Source organism: Hirundo rustica, chromosome 5 (assembly GCF_015227805.2).
Source record: "Hirundo rustica isolate bHirRus1 chromosome 5, bHirRus1.pri.v3, whole genome shotgun sequence".
Taxonomy (NCBI): Eukaryota; Metazoa; Chordata; class Aves; order Passeriformes; family Hirundinidae; genus Hirundo; species Hirundo rustica.
The window spans coordinates 47,610,126-47,637,756 of record NC_053454.1 but is presented as its reverse complement, the minus strand read 5'-3'; the positions used below and the strand labels follow the sequence as shown (position 1 = coordinate 47,637,756).

General features: G+C 38.5%; 1 protein-coding gene across 1 annotated transcript in view; it reads right to left on the bottom strand.

Annotated features, from left to right (window-relative positions):
- The window catches only part of GALNTL6 (polypeptide N-acetylgalactosaminyltransferase like 6), a 443,050-nt gene that overhangs the window by 217,889 nt on the left and 197,530 nt on the right, over nucleotides 1–27,631 (bottom strand). The window contains exon 4 of the mRNA XM_040065326.2: nucleotides 22,365–22,531. Within this exon, the coding sequence (XP_039921260.1) occupies nucleotides 22,365–22,531 (167 nt within the window). The remainder of the gene's footprint in view (nucleotides 1–22,364; nucleotides 22,532–27,631) is intronic.

Below are 27,631 nucleotides of genomic sequence, written 5' to 3'. Positions count from 1 at the left end.
TGCAATGGAGGGAAGGTGAGGACAAGGTGGGCGTCTTGGTCAATAAACTAAGAATTTACGAGGATACTGTCACCGCCCCATTTCGTACCCATGTCTCATCCGTGGAAACAAGGCTGGCTGAGCAAGTCCGGAGCTTGATTGAAGAGGGCCATCAGAAACTAAAAAAGGAACTTAAGGAAGAAATTTACCACATCTCGCCAGAACCAACAAGAGTCTCTGCCATTAGGAGCAGGTACCCACCAGCCAGGGAGAGAGCATACACTCCACGGGGTAACCTCTGGTCTTTTCTTCGGGAACATGGAGAAGACATGAGGAATTGGGATGGAAAACCCACCTCCTCCTTAGCAGCCCGGGTACGTGAACTGAAGAGAGAGACACCTACCACGAAGAGCTCATCTAGAGCCAACATTGCTCCAGTCTCAAAGGCACAGAACCCCAGACAGTATAAGAAGAATGATATGACTGATCCACTTGAAGGGACCTCAGGAGCATATTTACAGGAAGAAAGCAACGTGTACCATGACCAGGAATAGGGGGGCCCTGCCTCTAGCCAGGTAGAGGAAAGGGACAATCGGATCTATTGGACTGTGTGGATCCGATGGCCTGGCACATCTGACCCACAAAAATATACGGCTTTGGTTGACACTGGTGCCCAATGTACCCTGATGCCATCAAGGTATGTAGGAACAGAATCCATTTCTATTTCTGGAGTGACAGGAGGGTCCCAGCAGCTGACTGTATTGGAGGCCGAAGTGAGTTTAACCGGGAATGGATGGCAAAAACACCCCATCGTGACTGGCCCAGAGGCCCCATGCATCCTTGGCATAGACTACCTCAGAAATGGATACTTCAAAGATCCAAAAGGATATCGCTGGGCTTTTGGGATAGCTGCTGTAGAGACAGAAGACATCAGACAACTGAGTACCTTGCCTGGTCTCTCAGATGACTCCTGTGCTGTGGGACTACTAAGAGTTGAAGAACAACAGGTACCAATCGCCACAACAACAGTACACCGACGGCAATACCGCACCGACAGAGACTCTGTGACTCCTATCCATGAGATGATTCGGAAACTGGAGAGCCAAGGGGTGGTCAGCAAGGCTCGTTCACCTTTCAACAGCCCTATATGGCCAGTGCGTAAGTCCAGTGGAGAATGGAGACTGACTGTGGATTACCGTGCTCTGAATGAAGTCACCCCACCACTAAGTGCTGCTGTGCCAGACATGTTGGAGCTTCAGTACGAGCTAGAGTCCAAGGCAGCAAAGTGGTATGCGACCATTGATATTGCCAATGCCTTCTTCTCCATTCCTTTGGCAGCAGAGTGCAGGGCCCAGTTTGCCTTCACCTGGAAGGGCATACAGTACACCTGGAACCGACTGCCCCAGGGGTGGAAACACAGCCCCACCATCTGCCATGGACTGATCCAGACTGCACTGGAAAAAGGTGAGGCTCCTGAACATTTACAGTACATTGATGACATCATTGTATGGGGGAACACAGCAGGGGAAGTCTTTGAGAAAGGAGAAAAGATCATCCAGATTCTGCTGAAAGCTGGTTTTGCCATTAAGCGAAGTAAAGTGAAGGGACCGGCCCAAGAAATCCAGTTCCTGGGAGTAAAGTGGCAAGATGGACGGCGGCAGATTCCCACTGAGGTCATCAATAAGATCATCGCCATGTCCCCACCGACCAGCAAGAAGGAGACACAAGCTTTCCTAGGCGCCATAGGTTTCTGGAGGATGCACATTCCTGAGTACAGCCAGATTGTGAGCCCTCTCTACCTGGTCACCCGCAAGAAGAACGATTTCCACTGGGGCCCTGAACAGCAGCAAGCCTTTGCCCAGATCAAGCAGGAGATCGCTCATGCGGTAGCCCTTGGCCCAGTGAGGACGGGACCAGAGGTGAAGAACGTGCTCTACTCAGCAGCCGGGAACAATGGCCTGTCTTGGAGTCTTTGGCAGAAGGTGCCTGGGGAGACTCGGGGCCGACCACTGGGATTCTGGAGCCGAAGCTACAGAGGATCTGAAGCCAACTACACTCCCACAGAGAAGGAAATCTTAGCCGCCTATGAAGGACTTCAAGCTGCCTCAGAAGTAATTGGCACTGAAACGCAGCTGCTTTTGGCACCTCGACTACCAGTGCTGGGATGGATGTTCAAGGGAAAGGTTCCTTCCACGCATCATGCCACTGACACCACATGGAGCAAATGGATTGCCCTCATCACACAGCGCGCCCGTATTGGAAACCCGAATCGCCCTGGGATTCTAGAAATTATAACTAACTGGCCTGAAGGTGAGACTTTTGGATTATCTTTTGAAGAAGAGGAAGAACAAGTGACACGTGCCGAGGAAGCCCCACCGTATAACGAGCTACCGGAGACTGAAAGACAATATGCCCTTTTCACTGACGGTTCCTGCCGAATTGTAGGCGCTAACCGGAAATGGAAGGCTGCAGTATGGAGCCCCACACGACGAGTTGCACAAGCTACTGAAGGACAAGGTGGATCAAGTCAAATTGCAGAACTTAAAGCCATCCAGCTAGCTTTAGATATTGCCGAACGAGAGAAGTGGCCAAGACTCTATCTCTACACCGACTCGTGGATGGTAGCTAATGCTCTGTGGGGATGGCTGAACCGCTGGAAAAAGGCCAATTGGCAGCGCAGAGGGAAACCCATCTGGGCTGCTGAGATTTGGCAAGACATCGCCGCCCGAGTAGAGAAGCTGACCGTTAAGGTTCGACACGTGGACGCACATGTGTCCAAGAGTCAGGCTAATGAAGAGCATCACAACAACGAGCAGGTGGACAAAGCCGCCAAGGTGAAAGTATCACAGGTGGATCTAGACTGGCAACACAAGGGAGAAGTATTCTTAGCCCGTTGGGCCCATGATGCGTCTGGTCATCAGGGGAGAGATGCAACATACCGATGGGCCCGTGACCGAGGTGTGGACCTTACTATGGACAACATCTCACAGGTCATCCACAACTGTGAGACCTGCGCTGCAATCAAACAGGCCAAGCGGGTAAAGCCTCTGTGGTACGGTGGACGATGGTTGAAGTACAGGTATGGGGAGGCCTGGCAGATTGACTACATCACCCTTCCCCAAACCCGCCAAGGCAAGCGCTATGTGCTAACTATGGTGGAAGCCACCACTGGATGGTTAGAGACCTACCCTGTACCTCATGCTACTGCTCGGAATACTATCTTAGGCCTTGAAAAGCAAGTCTTGTGGAGACATGGCACTCCTGAGAGAATCGAGTCAGACAATGGGACCCATTTCAAGAACGGCCTTATAAACACCTGGGCTAGAGAACATGGCATTGAATGGATATATCACATCCCTTATCATGCACCAGCTGCCGGGAAAGTTGAACGGTGCAATGGGTTACTTAAGACTACCCTGAAGGCGCTCGGTGGGGGGACTTTCAAAAATTGGGAACTGAACTTAGCAAAGGCCACCTGGATGGTCAACACTCGAGGGTCAATCAATCGAGCTGGTCCTGCCCAGTCTGAACCCTTGCACACAGTGGATGGAGATAAAGTCCCTGTGGTACACATGAAAGGCATCTTAGGAAAAACTGTTTGGATTAATCCCACATCAAGCAAAGGCAGACCCATCCGTGGGATTGTTTTTGCTCAAGGACCTGGTTCCACTTGGTGGGTAATGCAGAAAGATGGGGAAACCCGTTGTGTACCACAGGGAGACCTAATTTTAAGTGAGAACTGAGTGTAGGGTTTCATTCTGTATATGTGTACATTTATCTATCTAGCTGTAAGAATGTATTAATTTAGGTATAATGTAGATGGTCATAGAATAAGGGGTGGATTATGTCCTAGGTTACAATGTAAAATGTGCCCAAAGTATGTATTCTATCACCATCTACATGAAATGTTGTTGTGCACCACTGTTTCCCGTGCCCCCTCCCTCCAGACTATCTTCTGTTAATGGCCCATCAATACCATCCTGCATGACTCATAGATAACTCTCCCCAGGAGCTATCTCTGTTTAATAGGCAATCAAGGACCCATTGCAAAACTGATAAAATGATATCAGTCCATTGTGAGATGCTCCGCCCAGGGGGAGGAGCCAAGCATTCCCACCTGGATATAATCGGGGCCTTGGGACAGCACAGGCAGCCTTACCCACTGGACTCCCAGAGGACAAGAGCTACCAGACCTTTCTGCAAGAACACTGCTTCAACAAGACCACTTCATCTGGACTGCCACCACCACGGTTTCAGGTTGTATTCTGACTCTGTCAGTGATCTTTTGTACCATTGCATGTGTTTTATTTTATTTTACTTTTTTTTTCCTCTCCTATTAAATTGGTTTTTTCTGACTTGGAGTCTCTCGCTGGTTTTGCCTTCAAGCCAGCACACAGTGGCCATTAAAACCCAAGGGACAGAGGAATACTTGGTCATTCGCCTAAGAGCTTCATTCCCAAGACAGTGGGCATCCAACAGTAACAGAATACAAGCATAAGGGGAAGACACTAAACTGTTACACAAATTGTACAAAAACAATTTAAACTTTGCTCATTATTCACTGTTTGTGTTGTACCACTAGAGTATACCACACTTTACACGTGCCTTGCTTTCCTTGCATCCCACAGCCAACAAACATTTGTCTTACTGTTCAAACATCGGAGTGGTTAACACGTGCTTTGAGACACCGCAAACTGAATGTACTCAATTGCTGTGTGATAATCTGCTGGCAAGGCAAGAGATATGATCAGAGCGCCAGGGAACCGTGTACAAGTTTAAAACACAAAACAAGCATAAATGTATGCAAATCTTGAGGCCCACCTGAGGACGTTCCCACAGCAAATCTCTTTTCCCAGCTCATATTTTGTAAACAATAAGATGCTAATGTAAGATGTTCTGTGGCTATAGAATATCACTGGATACCAACAGCAGCGATACTCCTTGGCGTGAAGCTTCTCAAATGCATAATCTCATCTGCTGGGTTAGCATTCCAGCTGGCTAGAGGTACTTCTGAGCAAACTAGTGAATGAGAGGCTTTCTTTGGTATGAGACTTTCACATAAATCAACAGAAATTTTAAAGAGGCTAGGTTCATTCTGCTCAATTAGGTAAGATACTGTTGGTTTCCTCGTCGAAAAAGAATTTGGAAACAGACAAAATAAAGTTAGTTTATTACACTGGCAAATTTACTGCATGATATCAAAACACCATACAGACAAGAATGACTTTGGAGTTAAATAAGCTCACAGATGTCCAGTATTAAGAGAAGAAAAGGAAGACAGATCTTAGAGACAATTAAAAAAGCTGAAAACAGGATTAAGGTATAAAAATCCTCTCTCCCTCTAAGACACGACCCAATTAAAAATAAGTTTCTTATACCAGATTGCTCAACAGAAAAGGGAAAACTTCTAAATCTGTTTTCCAGAAATCAATTACATTTAATTTTTTCTTCTACTTCACTTTTTGCTCAATTTTATCATTCTTAAACCAACAGAAGCCACAGTGCTTAGCTATTATGATCAGACAGCAACTACAATTTATCAAAAGCAGCCATCACTCACTAGCTTTCAGCATAAAATTAAGATGCTTTTTCTAAAAGAAGCCCACTGACATAAACAGAAACAATGTAATCAGCATGGGAATCAATGATATATTATTCCCTATTTCTTCTTCAAATGCCAAATTCTTCTCTTTTTTTAGCTCCCAACAGCCAGCTAGCCCTATGAACTCAAAGAACACAGGATGAAAATCCTGATGCTGCATTAGATGCCTTTGCATATATCCAGGATATAATCCATATAAATTACGAAATTAGAATTAAAATGGTAAAATACACAACATGAAAGCAACAATACCATCTTGATGGTTTTTTTCTAGATGCCATCTTATCCAACAGCGTTCTCTAAAAGTTGCCCAACAGAAAAGACACAAGCACTAGATCGATCTATAGATAGCTGGAAACACACATTCCTATTGTGATGATTACAAAGTTTATTTCTTCTTGTTTCCACACAATAAATTCCTTACTTATGTTTCACCCTAAGGTTATTTGCTTTTCATTATCATCACTTGCACAGATTTTTTGTTCAATTTAAGAAGGAAACTGTGTAGATGAATACTATACTCTCTTGGCTAATTCTTCTAGCTTACTCTTTCTCATACATAATCAATCTACTCTAAGCCTTTCCCTGTAAAACAGGCGATATACCACAGAACAACATGCCTTTTGGGACGAAGATTACATCACTGACTTTATACCTTAACACATCAATCACTCCACTTCAATTCTCCTTGACAACTTCTAGTCTCCTAAAGCCAAGCAGGAAAACAGTGAAGAATAGCATTTTATATCATCTCAGAGCTGCTTCATCAGAGACCCAGAAACGAGCTGCTTTACATCGCATTGATTTCTCATGGCTTAATCTAAGTATTTTAATTAGCCCCTGCATTTTCTGAGTCTTATACAAAGAAGGAAAATCAGATATCCAGGTCATTACTATGAATCACATTACTCCGTTTCCTTCTGCATTCACTATGCTTGGCTTCTTCTGGGTGCCAGCCATGCAACCATTGCTTTTGTGTCACATGGCAAACTGTTAAACTCCTCATCAGAGATACTGATCTTGGTCTTGAAGCACCTCAATTTGATTTAAACAATAGTGGGTTGACCCTGGCTGGACACCAGATGCCCATCAAAGTCTCTCTTGTCACTTTCCTCCTCAGCTGAAAAGGGCAGAAAAAACACAATGAAAAGCTCATTGGTCAAGGTAAGGACCAAGAGAAATCACTCACCAATTACTGTCATGAGGAAAACTCATTAAATTTGGAGAAATTAGTTTAATTTATTACTGAGCAAACTGTTGTCTTCATCGTCGAGATGGCCACAGCACTCAAGAGTGCCTCTTTAAAAACTTCAGGGGGCCTCAAGTATCAGTACCTTGTTACCTAAAATACCTTCTCTACCTTGCAGTCCCATGTTATTTAAAAAGTCTGCCATACCTTTGCTATGTTGCAGTCCTATGAACAACCCCACACAGCTCTGGCTCTTTCTTCTCTCTTCTTTGTGCCTTTCTAGCTCTCTGCTTCCTGTCCCTTCCTCCTCGCAGCACAGCCAGCAGACTCCAGCTGACTGACCACTCCACTACCGAACTCACTCTTTTATCATCCATGGCTGTGAGGGCAAGGCTGTTCCCACTCTTCGGCAATTAACACAGCTGCAATGTATCAGGGACAAGAGCGCCTTCAGCACTACCTCTATCTGTCCTCCCACAGCAAACCACAGTAGGATAATGGGAAAATAAAATGAAAAATTAGAACACCTCCCCACTCCTTCTTTCCCAAATTCAACTTCAGTCCTGAATTTCTCCATCTCCTCCCACCTAAATGGTGCAGGGACACAGGGAATGGAGACTGCACAATCAGCTTGGGCTCAGACACTCACTCCTTCCTGCTCATGGGGAGGACTTCTCACAGTCTTCTCCTATTCCACTGTGGGGTCCTTCCCATGGGAGGCATTCCTCTGCCAACTTCCCCAACCTAAGTGCTTCTCATAGACTTCAGCTCTTCAGAAACTGCTCTAGCATGGGTCCCTTCCATGGGATGCGGTTCTTTGGGACCACACTGCACCAGTATGGGTCCCTCAAAGGGTCACAAGTCCTGCCAGAAAACCTGTTCCAATGTGGGTTCCTCTCTCCATGGGTCCTGATAGCACCATGCTTCCCAGCGTGTTACAGCACCCTCTGCCATTCCCCTGCTTTATGGTCGGCCTCCTTTTGGTACATCTCTGCTCCTCCATGGACTGTGGAGAACAGCTGCCTCACCATGATCTGTACCACGGGCTGCATGGGAATCTCAGCCCTGGCACCCGAACCACCTCCTGCCCTTCTCTCTTCCTTGACCTTGATGTCTGCACAAATATTTCTCTCACATATTTTCACTTCTCTTTCTGCTGGCTGAAATTACTCTTGCAGTTACTTAAATCTGTTAATCCTAGGAACACTACCACCAAAATTGATGGGCTAGGCCTTGGCCAGTGCCATGTCCATTTTGGAGATGGCTGGCATCGGCTCTGTTGAATATGGGGGAAACTTCTGGCAGCTTCTTCCAGAAGATACCCTGTAGCCACTTCCACTACCAAAATCTTGCCACTCAAACCCAAATACAATTATGAAAGAGAACACCAAATGCCTGATCCATTACTCTCAGTAATAGTTCTCATCAAGCTGGAAAAAAGCAAGTGCTGAGGCAGTTGGGTCTGTTCAGCTTCAAGAAGGGACAGCTGAGGGGGCACCTCATCAACATCTGTCAGTATCTGCTGGGAGGTGCCAAGAGGATGGAGCCAGGCTCTGCTCAGTGGTGCCAAACAAGAGGACAAGAGGCAATGGGCAGAAACTGATGCACAGGAAATTCCACCTGAACTTGAGGAAGAACAACTTTAATATGTGGTTGAACAAGCACTGGAACAGATTGTCCAGGGAGGCTGTGGACTTTCCCTCACTGGAGATATTTAAGAGCTGTCTGGATGCAAACCTGTGCCATGTGCTCTTAGGATGACACTGCTTGAGCAGGGAGGTTGGACCACATGACCCACTGTGGCCCCATCCCAGTTTGTCATTCTGTGAATTGTGTCACTCAAAGCCTTAATGTGTTTCTTCACACAGTGCATTTCTGTAATTTAAAGGACAGAACTGGCATGCCACAGAAGAGGCATCATTTTAGCCATTTTAGAACAATTAATTCTCTCAAAAACCACACACATTAAACATCTTATTTTATACACTGACAAACCATAAAAGAGAAGCTGAATTTAAGAAAAATGTCAAAAATCCTAATATTACTGTTTTCCCTGTGTAATAATTCTAAAAGCAACAGAGATAAATAGCACATATATCTGACGGCAATCCACAAAGTTGGATTTGAACATTCAATAAGAATCTTTTTATGGCAAGAGTTATTCAAAAAGCATTATATAATACTTTTCACAAAACGGCTTGAATAAAACAGCCAATTAAATAACTAAGCATGCTACTGTCAGACAACCAACATAGCTCAAAATTCTGGACTTGTTTTTTCTGAAATATGTCTCTGACTGGGAATATTAAAGTTACTTCATTGTTTAAATTTATATCTAATATTTAAGTAATTCCATTTACACTCAGTATGTATGTATTTCTAACAATAGGTTAGAAATATTGTATCAACAGGATGTATAGACCACACATTAATTAGAATACTAGGATAACCGTATCATTCCAAAGCTCTGTCCAGCTATCTAAGGCAGACAAGAACTCCAGTTAAACACTGTATTTGTATATAAATATACTCAGAAAAACTGCTTTTATCTTTACAGTAGATGGAAACTTGCTTTCAGATGTGTGATTGATACTTGATTAATAACAGAATGGTTTGGCCTGGAAGGGACCTTAAGGATCATTCCGTTCCAACCGTCCTGCCATGGGCAGGGACACCTTCCACTAGACCAGGCTGCTCCAAGCGCCATCCAACCTGGCCTTCAACACTTCCGCAAACAGGGCATTCACAGCTTTTGGGCAACATGCTCCAGTGCCTCATCACCCTCACAGAAGGAATTTCTTCCCAACAGAACATTTAACCCTGCCCTCTTTCCCCTTTGTCCTATCACTACTTGCCCATGTAAAAAGTCCCTCTCCAACTCTCTTGTAGGCCCCCTTTAGGTACTGGAAGGCTGTTCTAAAGTGTCCCCAGAGCCTTCCCTTCTACAGGCTGAACAACTTCTCTAAGCCTGTCTTCGTAAGAGAGGTGCTCCAGCCCTCTGATTCTACAGTCAGAATTTAAGAAAATACAGCTGATTCATCTTAAAACACAACCTTATGCAGCAAGAAAAAACTCGAGAAGCAAATCCACCCCAAAGCTTAAAATATGTATCAGAATTATGTTTCTGGTATCTATTTTTTCTGTCAGTCATCCTTTTCTGCTAGGAACCTCATCTGTGTTTCCTGCAAAACAAATTCTCATTCTTATCCCTCAGCTCACTGCAGATTGTCCTGATCAAGACCCCATCAAGAGATATTTTTCCAAGAATAACTTCACCATAATCCCTCTTCTTTTTTCTCAGCTACTGAAACCTGGAATCATTCAGGTTCCCTGGGATTTGCTATCACATTCCATAGCTGTGAAGGGGTTTACAGCTTCAGGGATACTGTATTTTGGATCTGAAAGAAGTGAGAAAAATCATGATGCTAAGAACACAGCCTAAAGGAGAATGAGAACAGGAAACAGAAAAACTCTGGTTTTGCTCCAATACTTCTCTCTCTCTTATATACAAGCAGGAATGTAACTCTGCTTACAGGATTCTATCTCTTTTGTACTTATCTTTTAACAACAAGAATGTATATGCATTTAAGCAGCTTTACAGAAACACTGCAAGGATGCATTACCAAAAAGCCACGCATGCATCTGCAGTACAACTTATAAGAGCAAGATAGATTAGACTGGTACCTTAGAGTTGAAAATTATTTTGTATCAAATAGTCTGCAGTTAAATCATTGTACCCCGACGTGCCTCACAGCTCACACTGCTGTTTCAGTAATACAGGAGTGCCAAGCAAGTTACAATTTTGACACCACAGACAAGCTACTCTGAAGCAGCCAATATGTTGGAATAAAAGGTGATTCTATCCTGAAATTAAGTATCATCTGCCCAAAGAAAAATTATTTGGGGAATGGACTGAAAGTGAAATGACTGTGCGGTATCTTTTCAAAGATTTCACAGTATGGAATGCAGACCTTTGGGGTGAGGTGGGGAACAGGTGGGCTTGTTGAGGGGTCACCTTTTCTTGGGCACATGTCAGATGTCACTTTTTTTTTTTTTTTACCTAAAGCATGTTGCTAAAATTCAACTCTGTATATGCCAGCTTAATTGGACAGTCTAAAAGAGATACAAGCAACTTAATCACAGATCTTTTTCTGCCAACATAATTGATTTATACTAGGAGAAGCCCCTCCCTCCTAAACATGAACTCCAAAAGTACCCAAGGACAAACAAAGTCTACTACAGCACCACAAAATGCAAGTGATTGTCCATATAAAAATGAAGATGACCATAACCAAAAAGTTTGCTAAAATAGTTTACCATTAAATTACTGCATACACTTTCCAGAATGTCAGACTTTTTTGAAGGATTCCCAAACTCTACTCCATTGAAATTAAGGAAATTTGCTTATAATTGAATTTTTATAAGCATTATTTCATTCATAATCAAGGCATAGCATTGGAAAAAATACAGCATTTGTTAGGTACAGCTTAACTCCATGCCCACTCCATGAAGGAAATCAAGTTGAAATAGATAGGACTTGGAAAATCTAAAATTAACATGGGACATAAGAAAAAAAGGTCTAAATTCAGTTAAATTACCTGAACTAGAAACACTTACAAGACTCTACAGAAATAATCAGTTCAGAAATAATAATTATCAATTTCCTTCAAAATTTGATCACCTCTCCTTCAGGAATACACACACACAAAAAAAAAGGCTCCAGCATAACTGGCACCATCAACCTATTTTAGATTTCACACCCTTACATTCATAGCTGGCATACAGATTGTCACCCACTAAGAACATGTTTAACTCTCCTACAAAGAAAAAAAAACAACCCACAACCAGGAACTATGTTTAAAAAGTATATGTAAGGTCCTGTAATTAACACACTGACTAGATGCACGTATCTGAATTTGCCCCATTGTACACTTCAATGCCATGTTCATGTATTATTACAGATAGTAGCACAAGGCTTGTTTCTCATCATTAATATCAAACTGCCAATACAAAAACACATGAATGAGGTCTGTAGATAAGAAGCAAGCACTTCAGCTAGTGTTTTCAAACACATTCAAGAACTGCAATAGTTTCAGACCCAAACGTAGTAAGGATTATTTTCATTTTTTCCATTTATTAGCATAATCTCTCATTGCTTTCTACAGTTAAAAATTGCAATAGGTAAACTCAAGAACAAGACTAAGGTGTTCTGCATTGATTTGTACTCTTAAAGGACACTGATTTCAAATATATTACATTTGCTTGTACATAGTACATGTTTTTTCTTCACACCAGGAACAGACTTACGCAAGACTATGGAAGTAGGATTTAATTTTTTTGTTTTTCAAATTCGCATTAATGAATCAGTTATACTTGAAACATGTTTTACAGCATCATCACTTTCCACTAGAAATGTAGAACAATTTAAAAAATAAACTTTATGAAGTTAGAATATTTACAAACAGGAGTGGATTTCCTTGTTGACTAGACATAGTGTACCACAAATAAAGAACAATTAATCTGTGTCTCTTCTGTGATTAAACAAGAGTAAGACAGCTAATTCATGTTTATCCTGCTAAATCTAAAGCAGTAGGTTTGCTATTTTGACAGATGTGCATCAACAGCACTTTTTACAAAGAATGTCAATTCTGTTTTTTAAATTCAGTATGTTGCCCTTCAAATGAAAGGAAAGAAGAGACATTAGGCAGAAATCATCTTCAACATTTGTTGTGAAACTTCTACCTATTAAAGAATTATTAGATCCTTAGTAAAAAAAAATAAAGATAGAAGGTATTGTAGAAAAATATCCTGATGTAACAGTAGGAGAAATTAAATTACTTATGTTAAAAACCCCAAACAAAACTAAAACCTTGCCAGCTGCTCTCCCCTATGCCCCACCGCTCTGACAATAGCAACACTCAGCTTTGAAAGCTACAAGTCATCACAGACTGGAAAGCCTCCATCCCTGAATGCCATGCACATGTTTACAGTACATTTCACCAGTGTGATTAGAAGGGTTTTCTATACCATATAAAAGCAAAATCCCCAGCTTTATTCTGTTCTATATCGTTAGGATTTTCCATATTGTGTAGTGCATTCTGCTTTTATGAAACCCTTTTTCATTTATCCATACATTTTTGAATTTGTGAGGAGGGCAGATATGAGGGTTCCTACAGTAGGTGAACAACGGTTGCTAAGTCACTGACCATAAATGGCATCAACGTATTTGTTTGCCTCTGTGTGCTGGGTGCCTCAATTATGCAAGAGCCCTGCAAAGCTGCGAGAACCAGAGTGTGCAGTTGCCCTCATAATGCATAAACATACAACTGGATAAAAAGGGGGAAAAAAATCACCACCCCGAGTAAAAAGAGCTTATACCTGTAACTTGAGAAAGAAGAGGAGAATGCTGAAAGCTCTTTACACGTAGCAAATCACTGCTTTGCCTCTGTCATTCTTCCTCACCAAAATTTTCCACTGCATATGGAACTTACTCTAATTTAGAAAACATGGTTTGACCCAGTTCTATTAAAACAAATCCTTTATAATTGCACAATACAAGTTATCAATGCTTTTTTTCACAAATCAGTAGCATTTAAAAAATAAACTGCACATGACAGAGCCATTAAAGCATTCAGCCATTTATAAGTTTCATAGAATTGCCCATCTGTCTTGAAAGATGCATGAGCTCAATTTGGGAAATCATCACACACAGAAAAGCCACCAAAGTTGACTGAGCATCTGGATAGTAATTTCTGAGAGCAACAACATTCCTTTTCAAGTTAATCAAAATTATTATTGCATTTTTGTACAAGAAGATTTTTAGCTAGACAATTCCATATGTCACAAATGCTTCCTATGAGACGCTGAAGATGCACAGAGAAATGAACAAACATGCATAAGTATACACTTTTGATTTTTGATTGCACAAAACAAAAATCTGCATAAACATACACAACAGTAAACAAATAGATGCTTTTGGCAACAGGGCCTTTATTTATTCAGAATAAATAAATGAAATAAATAAAAATTACAGGGGAACTGCTTACCATTATCCAGGAAAGAATCACCAGAAACAAATGCTGTCAAATTATGTATTGGGGGTTATCTCAAAAGAAAAGCATCAAGATTAAATTAATATAGACAAATTTCAGCTCTCAATACTCTAAGAAAATATTCTGTAGGCTTTTTTGTTGTTTATTCATTTGTTTTCACAGAAATAGAATATACCAGAACTTGGATGGAAATTATTAACTGTTTTACTTCATCAGTGAAGCAAGGTCAGAATACCTATTAGAATTCTTTAAACGTGTCTGATTTTGTCAGGGTTAGTGAAAATAATATAGCAGGACCTTTGTTCTTCATGCATAAAGCTTTGAAGGCATCCATCTCCTAACCTCATTACAGGATTTCTCTTCTCTCTTTAGGATGTGTTAAGATTTGTAAACTAAACACTTGCTACCAATCCTACACATAACAATCAGCCTAGAAAAGACAAAGGCATGTAGCTGGGGGGAAAAAAACCCAACAAAAAAGCATTTAGTTAGCAACCAAATCCATATTCTCCCACTCATCTCCCAGGGAAATTACTAGAAACTATTTATACCCCATATCTGAATGCAAGGACTTTTACAGATCTTTTAGTAAAACACAGTGTTTTACTACCAGAATTCTCGGTTTTAAACTCTTACGAGTGACAATCATGATTTCCTGCTTTTATCATTTCACAGCTTTCTTTATACCACCCACATTCTTTTTCCCCTCTTACTTAATGGGAAGCTCAGTACCAGTGAATGAACAGCAAAACAACTTCTCTTATGTTATTGATAATATATTCAGAATACTAGCAGGTTTCAGGCTTTTCAGGCTCACTCACGATTTGCAAACATGAAAAAATGACAAAACAAAATACATGTACAATAAAGCAAAATGAAGTAAAAGGTTTTCTGAAATTATTTTCTTTAACATGCATAAAATGTAGCTAGGGACAATACTATCCCTTATTCTTTAAGGATATCAGCTTGCTTGATGATTACAAGCTTACTTGAAAGCCTGTATTCAGGAAAGGTGAAATCTATTTTTAAATTCTACTTAGATGAACTCAAATGTTGCAATTAAGGCAATTTTGGCTGTAACGAACTACCATTTTTGGAAAGACTATTAGGATGTCAATTTGAAAGTTTGTCACGTTTTATTAAACCTCAATAAACTTTGAAAACTAAAAGTTGCTATCTCTTTCTGTGTACAATGTGAAGACAGTGAGTTATTTAAAGATAACACCGAAACAACACTCATTCAAGAAAAGGATCACAAATAAACTTCAATTTTAAATTAAAGAAAATTTTCTAAATTAGAGACAACTAATATTTGGCAAGTAACCTTTCTCTTGATACTACAGCAAAACCTAACTGACTAGCTTATGAAAAACAATACTTTATAAGACCTCAGGTCTCTTCTCCTGATTCCTAATAACAAAGCACCACCCAGAAAAGATAATGTAATCAGTTTGGATTTGACCAGATGGAATGTTTGCAAAGAGTCCAAAGCAACAGATTTCAGCTTCCATCCTACATCACCTGTCTGCAGGTTTTAACTGTGAATACTAAGGGGATAAATCATTTGAAGATGTAAAAATTAGTTAATATCTCCATTACACTACTCAGTGAAGTTGTGGAAGTAATACATTTGGAATATTAGTTAAGAATTCCCTAAAGCAAATTAGAAAAAAAAAATTCTTAAAGCTTATAAAAAGAAATAAAAAGTTAAGAAGAAACTTAGACAAGAAATTTAGGGAAATGTGTAAGAACAACATATTTTCAAATTTTTCCTAAACTAATGTGCATCTTTTCCATAGCTCATTAACTGAAGCTGAAGAAGATAATTGTGAGCTAATTGTTCAAGTCTCTTGTCAAGTTGTTTAGTCTATTACTGCAATGTAATAATGCTTTTTCAAGTGGAAAGTAAACAGCTCATGTTTCAGAGAAGCCAATGTAGAAAACAATGTTTATGCAGAATTAGAATTTTTCCTTCCTGTTTACAAGATCAAACTTGAGTATTCCAAATGAGGAATTTTCAGCCATAATTCAATTTAACCCTAAGGAAACTTAAACCAAAGCTGAGACAAACAAAGCTGAGCATAGTAGAAAAATTTGTCACATGAATAAGTGTGCTTCTATTATTTCAAAATTACTCAGAGTAACTATACTGTTCTAAATCCAGATTTACTTCAGGTATCTCATGAACCACACTCGAAACAAGCACATTTTTAGAAGTTGACACCCAGAGAACACAATCTTGCTAAGCACAGGCTACTCATTGGTTCCCAAGGAATTCTCAAGAATTCCTCACATGTTCACATGCAAAAGGGATGCAGTGTGGAGGCATGATGCACACCCAGCAAGCATTTAATAGGGTGGGCAATTAAGGATGGACTGACAAATGCAGAGCTTGTGGAAACAAAAGCTTTGTACTCTGACTCCATACGTACTCAGAAGTGAAATTATTTACCTATTATGACCAATTTGATCAACTATGTGAAAAGTAAGATTCGATGAAGCTCATATTAGTATTTTATCACTGGATTTTTCATTTTTCCAGCCAAGTTGCATTTGAGTTCCCTGAGTGCAGGCAGCATTGGGATGTGGGAGATACTCCTAAATTTATCCCAATGCAGACACATTCCCAATTCTGTCTAGGTAAAGTGTAAAACTTCAATTATTTGAAATTCTTCCCACTTCTCACTTTCTCACAACATGACAATAATTTTACTCCAGCAAATGAAATGCATTTTGAGATGAGCTGCAGTTGCCTTCAAAATGACCATTATTCTTCTGCGCTGAACTCTCACCAACCTCAGGCCAACCTTTTCTTTTACCACTGGTAAAGCCATTTTGTCAAGCCAAAATGCCTTCAATAATGAAACTGCTATTTCAAGGTACATCAAGGAGCTGAAGGTAAAATCTTGTACTCTGTAACTTCAGAAGAAAAATTCTACAACAGAATTCATAATGTTAAATTATCAAAATTGAGAAGGTAGAGTGAATAACAGAAAACTTGGTATTATAGATTCAAATCAGTTTATTCCAACCTATGCACAGATATCTTTTAATTCGTACTTTTTAAAGTGATAGTGTTTTGAGCAGAAGCAAGTCCAAGTGTCATGAAATTCAAGTAACTGAGCACATTGTAGAGAAAATGAAAGTGGCATCTTATAGCTTAATATCATAAGCATAAAAATGTAAACCCTGCCTTTTTATAGTGTTAGATCGCTAGTCAATATAGACACCTTGAAACTGAATTTGTTTCATTTACTGTTTGGCCTTTTCCTTTTTTTGAATCACTTTAAAATATGAGACTGACCTTCATATAGGGTTAAAAATTAAGATTTATTTTTTCTGATGCAATAATATATTAATATTAAGGTCAACATTACTTGAAAACTTTGCTGTATTAAACTCTGCTCCGGTTTTGATTATGCTGTCAGTGAAATGAACAGTGGAAGTCAAGTTGCTGGGATCACTCCAGGTTGCAGGACGCTGCATCAAGCAAGTGCAAAGCCACTACAAATTCTTTAGTAAGCAGAAAACATCTCTCTTTACCTCTGTATAATTACTTGACTGAAGCAACAGGCTTCCCAGCCAGTAAGGCTGTGTGTTTCAGGTAAACTATTTGTCTACAAACCTAACAGATTCATATGTGGATTCACCCTTTCTTTTCGCAAATAATAATGTCTTACGTGAGCCATGCCTGACATTGCAATTTTTGGAGACGTGAGCTTTCAGCATACTGAGACTTTCTGTCAATAGCAGAGCTTTCCTATGACAAGACAGTCATTCATAAAAGATAACTTTCATTTCATCAGAAAGTTACATCTAGCCATGATCTGAAGCCAAGCATCCATACATTTGAATTTCAATGACACGTGATGTAAAAATACAAACAAAATACAGGGAATTTCAACTTCATGCAATAGCACATATTCCTTCAGTGGAAGGTGGCGCAGTCTTATAGCCTGATAGAATTGCTCTGCTTTTAGCATAAACTCTCTTCCCTTGCTCTACCCTTATTGTATAATATGACCAATGTAGTTTACAAAAGTACAGTTTATAAAAATCCTAGTCATAGATCAGGTCATCTTCCATGTTCACAGGAAAAAAGCACATTACTGGTACTGAAGTTCACTGACCAAGTACAGCTCTGATGAAGTAGTCACAGGTTGCTTTTGCACACTGTCTTCCAGGTTATTAACCTGGGCTATTCAGAGGGCTGACACCACATGGTACCTGATAGGGGACACCACGATATTCTCAAATGAATGTTGCAGGAAACTGACTTAAGCAAGAGGACAGATACAGGAGCACATAATAGACAGCAAAATGAGAAGGGACAGGCTCATCAACATGAAGGAAAATTTTCTAGTTTGCCATTTTCTACCAAAAAACAGCTCATTGCCAGTGACAGGAACTAGTTGAAGAAGAAGCTGTTGGTTACTAAGTTTTCAAATTCTCTTTTTTCCCTTGGCAAATCTGAGGGTTTTTTCCCAAACTAAAGTACTGCCAGATAATTTTTACTGCTAATAAATTTATTGTTGGCTGTGGCATTGTCTATTTTTTTTCTTACAATAGGTGCTGTACTGAAGAACTCAAGAACTATGGGGTAAAGTCAAAATACGAAATGGGGTAAGTCAAGTTGAAATTCATGGGCATATACTGTGTTAGTAACAGTTTACAGGTCTGACTATGCTAATAAAGTAATTTAAACACAAAAAGAAATAAAAACTGATGTAAAAGTCCATCATATGATGGCAACCTACAAGAACTGTTTAACTAATGAATTATGCCAATCTATGTTTCCCCAAAGTTTTAAAACACTAATTAGGATTTTTAGTATTCCTCCATAAATGCAAGCTGTCCCATAACCGAACCAAAGAAAACTTGTTTTCTTTTTCCTTTTGCACTTTCCTTGGTATCTCCAATATAAAGGTTCATTTTCCACGGTAGGTTACACTGAAACTGACAAGTCTTTAACTTGGAGTTTGAAATACATGAATATTATGTATTTCCTGGCTTAAAGGAATCAGGTACCGGACTTGCAACCCCAAATCCATCAGAAAATCAGAAATTCCTGGCACACGTTAGTATGTAAAACTACGTACACCATTAAAATAGACCCTCATTGTACCCATAGCTTTTGAAGGCAAACTAAGGAGAAGCCTATTATTTTCCTCTCTTTTATGGAGCTTGTTAAATGATAATGTACTTTTTTTTACATTTATTAGAGCACCTACAAACTCTAGATTCAGTTCCCCTTCATCTCATCGTTCAGCCATTTGTGTCTACAATATAAACCAAAGCTGGTTTTTTTGCTAAAATGAAGATCCACTAAATCAGACATTTTTCTCCTATCTGTTGCTTCATCATTTTTAAATACAGACACTCCCTATAAATTACATGAACAAAGAAATCTTGCAACTGTGTACCTAAATTTAAATCTACATTTCCTTCTGTCACAGATAACTTCTAATATTCATGTAGCCTTTTATATTAAATCTGTCCATAACCAAATATTGCACTTTCAAGTTTCATAACATTTGCTTACCTCCCTCACGATACCAAGCCTTCAGTCTGCATTATATTGATGTTTAAAGATGTGCAGCTGTCCTTTTCGTTTTATGCCATCTAAATGTCATAATTCCTGCTGAATACTATGCATGAACTATCTAAAGATTTTGATCATAAAAGCCAAAGGAGTGCATATGAATAAAATGAAAGCGTAGAAGTATTTCTGCAGACAAACCAGCAAACTCCTGGTATGTAGCTGTTCGCAAAAACATTTTCGACACTCGTTACCGAAAGTTTTTTCAGCGCATTTCAGCATTTATATTTGCCTTAGTTAAAAAGAAGGAAAAATGCTTTTTAAAAAAATCTTTTACACAGCTTTCAAATTTCTTCTTTTTCTCATTTACTGCTTCTAATAGGAACTGACTTTTCATAACTTCCTAGATGTTTGTAAAGAGGAACAGCAGGATTAATAGAAAACTTTAGTTTAATCATTTAATCACTACTTTTAAAATACCATTCTTATTGAAATACCTCATTTTGACTTTTGGCTATCTACACACGATGTTAAGATCGCTAACAGAAAACCCTCCCCTTATAATATGAAGTTATGGAACAAGAATAGCATACACGTCACTTTAATAACATATAACTGATCTTGCAAAATAATAGCCATTTGCAGCTATGTGGCATATGCAGTTTCATGAAGAAGTTAGACAAAAAGGAGAAGGGGTATGAACTTATTACTCACTATACTGCCTCAACACACTGGTAAACTTTGCTTGACATGATTCCATGACAACATCTGCACACACACACTTAATTTTTTTGCCTAATCAGGTTTCAGTATCTTTTATGCTGCTTTACTCCTCTCAGTCTCAGAAAGGCAACTAAAGGGTAAAAGAATCTGCCACTTTTTAAAAACATTAAATTTATGAATGGTGATTTTATGAACTGGGAGGGGACAGAGATAGATATCAGTCAGCATTTTCTCAACATAAAATAATCCAACTTTATTATGTGTGACCATCTCATAAAAGAGAAAGAAGAGCACAAGAAAACACAATATAGTCTCAGTTAAGCTTAGAGGATCATAAATACAAGAATTAAACTGACTTCAGGTGTACCAAAATCTGACCTCAAAGTCAATGTTACTGAATTCAGAGTAGAGACCGCAGCAGATTTCTGTTGTATTATCTCTCTTATTAAAACATACGCCACCAAATATGTTCAAAACGGCAACCTATCACAAGCACATTTCTGAACTTCATTTTAATAGCACAAATAAACAGAAGTAAATCATTTTACTAGCACCACACTTCTAGGTCCAGCTTCATATAAATCTGCTTTGCAGATTTCTTTCAGTTCTTTAAACTTATGTTAAACACATTTGTTAAACATTTCTATGCCATATGAACCACTTCTAGCTGAAAACTCTTCCACTGAAAAGTCAGATAGCTTTCTATAACTGGAAATGAAGAAGATTTGAGATTTTTATGGTGTTATAGCAATAATATTACTTTCAGCAATCAGCAGAAACTAAGTTAGAGCATGCAAAAAAGAGCAAGAGCCTGTTTACTGCCATTGATCCTTTTTCTAATAACCTGGAAGTAGATAAGCTTTACAAAACACTAACATATCTTAAAATGCATCAACAATAGAAATTATGATCTTCATTAAAAAAATGCTATAGTATTGTCATATTGAGCAAGCATGGCCTCAACAGCTGCTATTATCAGCCAAAAAGAAAAAAAAAAAAAAGGGAAAAGAAAAAAGCTTTTTTACTTGTCAGATACCTCATAAAACCAACTTATAGACTTCCCTGTGAGTTGTTTACTGCTAGGAAATTGTTAGCCTGCAGAAACAGCCTGGTCATGCTGTTTTACAGGTCTGATTTCAAAAACTTTCATCTGTGGTCTAGATCTCATAAACATAGAATAGTCAGAATTGTAGTCACTTCACAATTTCACTTAAATTGCATTACAGATCGAGAGGCAGTTCATCAAAAGACATATTGCAAGTAAACCAGCAGATATGAGAGGGCAAGATAGATGTGTGCAGCATTTATCTTTCTAAACCCTGAAATATCAAGTTAAAAAAAAACTTACAAAAATGGTTCTGCTACTGCAGCGCTCTACTAATATTTCTTTCACTCACCCAGGGGCTTCTTAAAACAGTAGGTCAGAAATCTGCTCCTCTAAGTTCCTAGCTGAGACAAAGGTTTTAAGTAAAACGTTAGCAAAGGGTATGATTCTCCCTTTTGCTATCAGTCTACTCAGAACAAAGCTCACATACACACCAGCAACTGATGTTTCAACAGAAACAGAAAACCCACCCTACAAAACACTGAAGTCAAAGGCCTTCATGCTTAAACTTCTAAGGAATGAACTGAAATTTGAAAAAAACCCAACTTATTTCTTAGTTCCATATCCTTATAATGGAGGAATTTTACCTAAATGACTGTAAAAATTAATTTAAGGAACTTGAGGCATTCATTTTTTGTGCTGCATTCAACAAGTAATGGTAGTGCAAGACATTAAGTGATTGAAGTTTTCTCAATTTTATTTTATATAAATGATGTAAACTTTGATCAACTATTCCAAAGCATTTTTTTCACATTCCATTCAAAAGATCCTCATTTCTCTGTATGGCTCTTTCATACTAGTATGTGAATCTGCCTAGCTCAATAAAATTCCAGGATCAAAAACTAATGAGTCACATCCAAAATGGTCCAAGTTGATATATTTTCAGAGTAAAAGAGAAGTGAAAGGAAAAGATGAGGACACATTAAAATTTGCAGTATTTCAGTGATAACATTCCAAATACAACATTAATAAAGGCTAATTAACAGTTGACAGTCTCTCTTCCCTTTGACATGAATTTCAGTACTCATGCCAAGTAAAACAAAAGCATCTTATAAATGTTTATTCCTGCTAACAATCAAACAGTACTTCAAGGCTGGTTTTGCATCCCTTTAGTTTCTCTCTGGACAACACAGCATTCCAAATTTCAAGTTAAAACAAAGCCAGCTGGGCCTTACCTCTGTCACTGAAGTCATCCACCAGAATGATCTCTGCGATCAGGCTGTCTGGAGTGCGGTTGATGATGCTGTGGATGGTGCGCAAGAGCGAGGTCCAGCCTTCGTTATGAAACGGGATGATGATGCTAGTGTTCGGTAGTGTTTCCAAGTACACCTTGTGCTTACAGCTGCAGAGGCAAGAAAACAATCGTAGAAGCATACTGAAAAATCTGAGCTGGCATATCCTGTCATCCATTTGGGCCATTCAACCAACATGTTTACTGGCATAAAATTCAACAGTGCAATTAAGCAGTACTTTCATATGAAAATAGCTGGATTGTTTAAAACGCATTGCTTACAACAGAGAATAAATTGGAACAATGACAAAATTTAAGTGGAATGAGTGAAAAAAGTCTAACTGGCTGGAATTATTTTCCTTCACTGAAAACTTTTTCCTGCAATATGACAGATGACATATCTTCTGTGACATCATTTTCAAAAACCAAATCCTCTTATCAAAAAGAATTCTGAAGCATAATATGAAGCTAATCTGCAATGACTGATTGGTCTACAAAGAGATAAACTCTACAAAACAATTCAGTATTATCCTGGGTGATACGTGCTTACAATAAGAAAACCAACAACATCCACACATACAACTCCAACTTCAAATCTACGGATCCAAAATGATTGCTTCGGTTAAGTACAGAGATAAAACAACACACAATTCTGGAAATGCAGTCTTGTAAACAAGGAAATGTAAACAAGCTTTCATCTTTGAAAGGAAAGCACCGTATGTTCAACACCTTAATTGCACAGCAGCTATGGAATATCACTGCTTAACCCGACTGTTTTCAATATTGAGTTGTTTACACATTTCAGAAAGTAAAAAACATAACACTCAAAAATAAATAATGGCCATGCAAATCAGTGTCTCCTAATATCAAAAATATTTGATGACAAATTTTTTCGATTACTGCAACTGATAGGATTGCATCTTTCATGTTGTGTTGAAAAAAAGAAAAAAGGGACCCATTCCACTGTTGTTAACAAAGCCTGGCATTTTCACCTCTAGGGACAAAGTAACTGAATGATTTCTCTTTTCTCTAAAGAAAGTCACATCCTGATAACGGTATCCCTAGAGCAGAAACCTGTCAGCTTTGCAATAAACAAACAAAATTAAAATTTTAGCCCTCCAAATTCTAAGTTTAAAAAAAAATAAAATATATATATATATATACACCTTTGCTCCTTGCCAGAAAGCATAACTATGTATATCAAAAACTGCTATAGGATATAATTTTGATTTATATATATTTGCAGCTTAGTTTGTATTTCCCCTTTATAAATGTCACTTAGAAATCAGTATTTAACAATACAGCGTACAGCTACCACACTGATGAAATGCTCCAAAATAATAATAATGACTCATAGCTACTATAGTTGTATTTGCAAAATATTAACTGTTATGTAGCTATAAATAAACAAACCAGGTTTTAGATACTTTACTAAAAAAAAGATATTTAAATCTGTAGTTCAGTTTTCTCCCTAAAACATAGTGAGAATTAATTTAATGACAAGCCATTTTCCGAAATAATCACTGTGGAAACATTTTAGTAAGCAGCTTGCTGGTAAAGCATATATGCACAGTGGAAAAAGGACAGATGCTTTGCAATAATGTGGAGTTCTGGAGAAAATGGTGCTCATTATCTAGTGACAGAAAAGTTTAAGTATGTATATTTAAATGTTTTGTGAGAAAAAGAAAACCTACTGCAACAAAAGAACTCAGTAGAAATTCTTTATCTTATCTGTAGGAAGAAGTATAACAACTGAAGCCCATTATTAATACGTAGCTGTTTCAGTTGGCAAATTCAGAAAGCCACTTACCAAAATCAACACCTACTGTTGCCAGCTATTCGTCAACAGTGATGCTCCTTGGACTAGAACAAATGCAACTAACAGACATGGAACTCCCATGATGTTTTTGAAAGCAAAAGTTTTTCCTTCAGCATTTTTGCCTCCCAGTAAATATTATTTCAAAACTGCTAAGTTTCCACCTCCATAAAACCTCAGGCCAATTAAAAAAAAAAAACCAAAAAACCAAACCAAACCAAACCAACCAAGCAAAAGAACCTCACATATGTCAGACTAACAACTTCTAAAGGGTAAGAGGAAAAAAAATACCCAAAACACCCAAACACATCAGAATGCCATTTCTTTTTTAAAAATTCACCTCTCCAATACAAGATACTTTTTGAAAGCAGTTATGCTTAAATTTGCATGGTTGATATATTTGCATGTAAGGATGAGTTAGGTCATTGGATTTGGATAATCTCAGTGACGGTTTCAGAGTAATTGCATATGCTAAAGTGTTGAGAAGGAGAGGCAACATTGATGGTTTTAGTTTACAATTATTCCGTTCTTCCTTCTGAACAGATTGATCTGAAACAGAGGCACTCTTAGAAGAGGAAAGCATCTTACATGTTCTTAACATTTCTCCATCATTCAACTTTGACCTTTGATCCTCATTTACATTTACTTTTGACTGCCATTGCAAAGGTATCTAGCTACATGTGAATTGATTTCTAGTAAGAGCCACAAACCATCAAAATGTCCTTTGTCTGCTTTAAAAAAACCTAACAACAACAACCAACAAAAAACCCAAAACCATAACAAAACAACCCCCCCCACACACCTGGCCAAATTTAAAATTCATCGAAATAAAACCTCAAATTTCATAATTTTCTGCTAGGTTTCATAGTAGTGCTTTACTTGCCTTTTTTCAGCAAGTGGAATTCTGCTCATTTTTAGCCCCTTGTTCTCCTAACATGAGACTCTAACTGCAACAGAAGATCACTATTTTAAGAAGCATAACAGGAAATTCACTTTATTTGAAGTTCTATTCAACATCTGTAGCAGAAGGCAGTGAGCTCTGTGCAGTGATGGGCTGCAGGACAGACCTGATGAATAGCTGTAATGCTCAGGAAAGGCCCATGAACTGCAACAAAGATGCAGCTAGACCTCCACAGCTGAGACACTGGCCATACAACAAGAATAAAGTGATATATTTTCATGAGAATAAACATATATAATCCATGCCCCACTTATGCATGCATTATATATATATTATACAGACATTGCTTCTTGTTTTAAAAGGGGAATTCTTGAGTTTCCAAAGAAATGAGCAATTGCAATTCAAGGTTCTTTAATACTTCCTGAAGAATTAAATCTTACCAAAATTTACTAAAATCAAAAATAAAGCAAGGTGTGCTGTAGAAAGGAAAAATGCTGTGTATAAAATTATACATATGTATACATATATGTGTACTCACATTAGGAAAAACTGTCTAAATTACGGTATACATGTTAAATTAAACTGACTACCTACAGAAATCTTAAAAAGATACTACTGAGCAAAGTAATACTTTTCCCAGAGCCTAAAAAGTTTGGTGGAAAATTAAGTCTAGCTTGTATCAATTTAGCAAATTATAGTACTTGCACACATGAACTCCAATTGTCATCCCCCACATAAAGACACTGGAAATTACTTGCACACTAAGTGAATGTAGGCTTTATGTGGACAGTAAGTATCATACAGGTAGTCTGAATGGCAGAATAAAGTGTCCAAAGAGCACAATGGCTTTCACTGTGTCTTGAAATAGTAGAAAATTCCCAGGCCTGGAAATAAATCCTAAAATCAATACTCAAAAAGGTTAGTAGGTTTAAGATAGACAGATAGGCAGTTCAGCCAGTTTCAGTGAAGTAGGGGCTTGCTCCAAGACATAACTCAGCATATAAAAGACTGCAACATAGCTGATGTCAATCAACATTACTTTAAGCTCTGCTCTTAATTATGAAATCATAGTTCAACTGCTAAAGGTAAATATACTACTGTAGAGCTTTAGTGTCATATCATATTCTGATTCAGGAATTAAAAAAAAAAAATCAGTGGGGAATTGAAAAATGGATACAAATATTAGGTCTTTCAAAATAATTTGAATAGGAATGTATTATTTGCTATTTTTAGCTTGTTGCTATCAGGATTAATTTTTGCCATAATGGCACTTTAAACTGGATTAACTTTCAAAAAAACCATATGAGAACTCTGCACTAACAAGACTGATTTAAATGGCAAATTAAGATGAAGACAGGTTATTTGACTCTTAACTTATTCTATATATAGATTATAAAATGGCTTGTATGAATGAGATATATATTAGTATAAACACACACAAAGTTTCAGAAGAAAAACTTGCCATGTTATTTTATAATTTTGGGATTGAGGGCAGAAAACTGAATCAGTCTACCTGAAATTAGTATATCAAACTGATTTATCACTTTGGCTTTGATCACTATAATTTCCATGAAAGTGTTTTCTGTAATCAGCCCTGGCTATGCGTGTATGCTCATCATTCCCACACTGATAAGAGGATAAATACTTAAGGATGCTAAGAGCAGATTATTTAACTAGTATTCCACTGTTTTCACTATATTTTTCCTCACTTTTATCCTTACCTCCATACTTGTGTTTATTAGCATAACCAAACAGCTCAGTTCAGCAGTATTCTTTCATGTTTTGTGTTTGAGGTACCACTCATTCACCTGGCTCAGAAACCTTACACTATGACTTCCTCAGTTTACCTTGTTCACCTACAGGACTAATGCAGTCTCCTCATTAGTGGCTGATAAGTGATCGTTCACAGAACTGGAAGCTTAAGTGCTGAAGGTCTGATGCTGTCTTCCACAAATTATTCCAAGAAATCCTTATCAGTCAGCTTAGCGTGCATCTATGCTTGTATCTCTAGGAATCCTGTGGCACATCCTAACTGAACAGACCCAGGCCTCCAGTCTTCTCCAGAGATTGGGACTGTTCCTAGCTCTAGAGACTGCCAGACTAGGCTGGTGAACTTAAACAGCCTGCCCATTTCACAGCCAGGACTGGAATCCAGCAACGTATGGGTATGTTATCTCCCTTGTCCTTTCACCACGCAGTCTCATCATATGCAAGTAACTTGCCAACTCTTAAAAGCTTTAAAAGACAGTGGCCTTCAGTTTAGGATTATGCTGCATCTACCATTGATCTTCATCTTATGGAATCCCATATAGCAATACTTTGCTTATTGGAGACTGGCAATCTATGTTATTGCTGGTCCACAGTGACACACTTGACCGCACAAAACAAGGGGAAAAACCAGCTCATTATTCCATACAGCAAGTTAACTATTAAACCAAAATAATTTGCTTCTGTAGTATAATCCTACTGCATGCTGGTCCTGTTATACAGGCAA